Raw genomic sequence first — 2,974 nt, 5'->3', positions numbered from 1 at the left:
TATAAACCATCACTAGGTGAGAATTTTTTTCATGTTAGGTGCACATGTCATATTTTTTAAATTTGTATGTTCAAGATGGACTAAAAAACTTATAATCACATATTAAACCAATTTCTTTTAAAATTTTGATATTTTGGAATCCACAAGAAAAAAGCTACTCCAGTTGTTTACTAGAGCAACACTTGAAGTTTGAGTTTGAATTTGAATTTAATTCATTTGCTTCGGAATCCAATTTTATGATACTGATGTTCATAAATGATCTCGAGTTCGTGAGCTCGTCTCATGCAACTAGGTATTAAAGCTCGCAAGTTATTAAATTAAGCCAAAGTAATCAGAGTTCAAAATCGGCTATAGATCAAGTATTCATGCATCTTTGAGCAATTTCATATGGAAACTGAATGATATTATAATTCATATGAAAACGGTTGATACTCTACTCGATTCACTCGTATCCTCGTGGTGGTGATTATCTGACACCAAAGTCTCAAATTCAAATCAATTTCAAAATATAGGCTTCAACAAAACACGAGGTACTACATTGAAACCTATCTTTTAAAAAGACGTCGAGGGAACCCTAGCGAATTATCCAATCACATCCAACAAGGAATACGAACACCGGAAAAAGCATATGCTAGGATGAATAACTTCACCGGTATCAAATGGAGGCACAAAACAGATACAGCAGAATCTCCACGTTCAGTAATGTATCATGTGCATCATGACTACTGCTACCTAGAGTCATAAGAAAGTAACATAAATCAAACGTTGCATCGATCGGTATGATTCACAACGAGGTTTTGAGACAAGGGCTCGTATAACAAATTTGACAACGTCCAACTATCAACGTGATTATGATGTTTGAGGGCATTCACTCTGCTACAAACAAGTATGTCCACATTCTGGTGAAACTTCATAATTTGAAGTTTAAAACAACACACAGCTAACAATAGTAAATGAACCTTGCAATAAAATATATTACTGATGAAACGTATGATACTAAAATTACAAGGGCAATATACAAATCACTTTCTTTTACTCTATTATTAGCCCTAATCCTTCATAAGGGAGTGGATAAACTGTACACTAGATTAAACATAAAGATAACGGTATATACAAAGGTGAATGAATTGTTACATGAAAAATGACTCCTCATCTCGACATGCATCTACCAATGAATATCACACATGTTTACTGAGACATGTATAGAAAAAAATTTGAATGCAGTAGAAGAGGTACCGAAGCTTAAACATGCAAACAAGAAAGTCCAGTAGTCGTGCAATGAAATAGCCAGGGAACTGGAATCACGCAGATTCACATACCACAAGAGGATAGGTGACTTTTCCGAAAAGAAAGTATCAATCAATTAACGCCAAGAAATTTTCATACTCATCATTTTAAAGCCGCTCATGAGCACGGCAGCTGGAAACAACAGTCTATCAAGTGCAAAAACTTAACATTGCTTGAAAATTCCAAAACCAAAGTACATGTTGACAAATATGTCACGTAACATAGTTATTCTTTATGAGAAATGAGCAAATAGATATGGTTTAAAAATTCAAACAAAGATCATAAAACGGCCATCGTGCCTTCAGTTGCAAAACCCCTTATGAGTTTACGCAAGAGAGTCCTTTTCTCTTTGTTGTTGGTATAGCTCCTCTCTCATTCTCCTTATCTCATCTTCTTTCTCCATTTTCTCCTTCTAAAGTAACGTCAACAAATAAGAAAGAAACGAACTTGGATCAGTGAATTACTTTACAATTAACAGTATCTTGACAATAAGTTTCATAAATGAAGATCAAAATTTGTAACATCCCACATTCCCCACTTTCTCAGCTCAAATGTATGATTTTCGCTTCCCAATTCTATTACAACATTATATAAAAACATTATCCTACATATACAAAATTCCTCGCGAGCAATTGATTAAGACTTCGTAGGTGTTTAAAAAGTAATTATTAACTTTTCCTTAGTTTTCTTAAGCATTTGAAAACATTACCTTAATTATCTCAGTTTTCTGCTTCCCCTTGAACAGAAACACTCGAGAAAACAAAATCTTCTAATTATGTTTCTAATATATCAAGGACGACTCAGAAATGCACCATTCAAGAAAAAAAATAACCCAAATCCAAAACCTAAATCTGAAAAATGATCCTTAATTAATCAAAACAACACGTTAAAGAATGTAAAACTAAAAACCCATCAAAATTCTAGCTAGAAAGGAGCCAAAAAAAGCAATGGAATACAGATTCAGAGAGACACACCTTCTCGTCCTGGCGAAGGGCAATGTAGACATGGACTTTATCCATGGTCTGCCAAAAAACGAAGGCTGCGAATGACATACCAAAGAATGTCGCCACTTTCACCATCTACGAAATCTGGCGAATTCAACACTCAAATCCTCTCTCAGGTGAAAGATCGAAATCGAATTTGATGCAAATTGCCCAGTAAAATTAATATTTTTAGCATATTCTTTTATATATATTTTTTTACAATAATTATTTTGTTTCATCAAATAACTATTTATAAATTTATTAATATATTTATATATGAAAATGAACGTAAGTCGTTTTATCACAATTATAATCGATGATAACGAAATTACTTCAATTTTTTAAATTATAGAACAATTCAAATGATTTATATAATATATTATGTCACGCCCCGGGACGGGGGTTGGTTGACACCGACGTTGCTCTCAAATTTTCATTCGAAAACAACAAGCTTCAGAAGTACAAAATTCAGAAATCAGTCTTTTAATTCATAAATACTGAATATCTCAATGTCTGATACAAACTCAAATGTTCTACAGCGAAAATGTAAAACCGAACATAATACTGTCTTAACAGATGCAGCAGAATCTAATTACATAATTCATAACTGAGAAAAATAACAATCTTCTTCACCAGCCCAAAAACTGATGTTGTTCTTCTTCTTCTAGTAATTCTTCTCGCTCTTATCTGAGATGGATTTGGTG

At 33.2% G+C, this 2,974-nt stretch overlaps 1 protein-coding gene across 1 annotated transcript; it reads right to left on the bottom strand.

Annotated features, from left to right (window-relative positions):
• Positions 1-1,345: 1,345 nt before the first annotated feature.
• Positions 1,346-2,469, bottom strand: LOC142520705 (uncharacterized). Its single transcript, XM_075623809.1, has 2 exons — positions 2,262-2,469; positions 1,346-1,699 (listed from the first exon to the last, which is right to left on the bottom strand). Exons 1-2 carry the CDS (start codon positions 2,364-2,366, stop codon positions 1,613-1,615), a joined length of 192 nt encoding a protein of 63 aa, XP_075479924.1. The 5' UTR covers positions 2,367-2,469; the 3' UTR covers positions 1,346-1,612.
• Positions 2,470-2,974: the final 505 nt, after the last annotated feature.

The sequence above is a fragment of the Primulina tabacum genome, chromosome 12, assembly GCF_025594145.1.
Source record: "Primulina tabacum isolate GXHZ01 chromosome 12, ASM2559414v2, whole genome shotgun sequence".
Taxonomy (NCBI): domain Eukaryota; kingdom Viridiplantae; phylum Streptophyta; class Magnoliopsida; order Lamiales; family Gesneriaceae; genus Primulina; species Primulina tabacum.
Note: the sequence above shows the minus strand (reverse complement) of the source record. Positions and strands in the feature narration are given on the sequence as shown.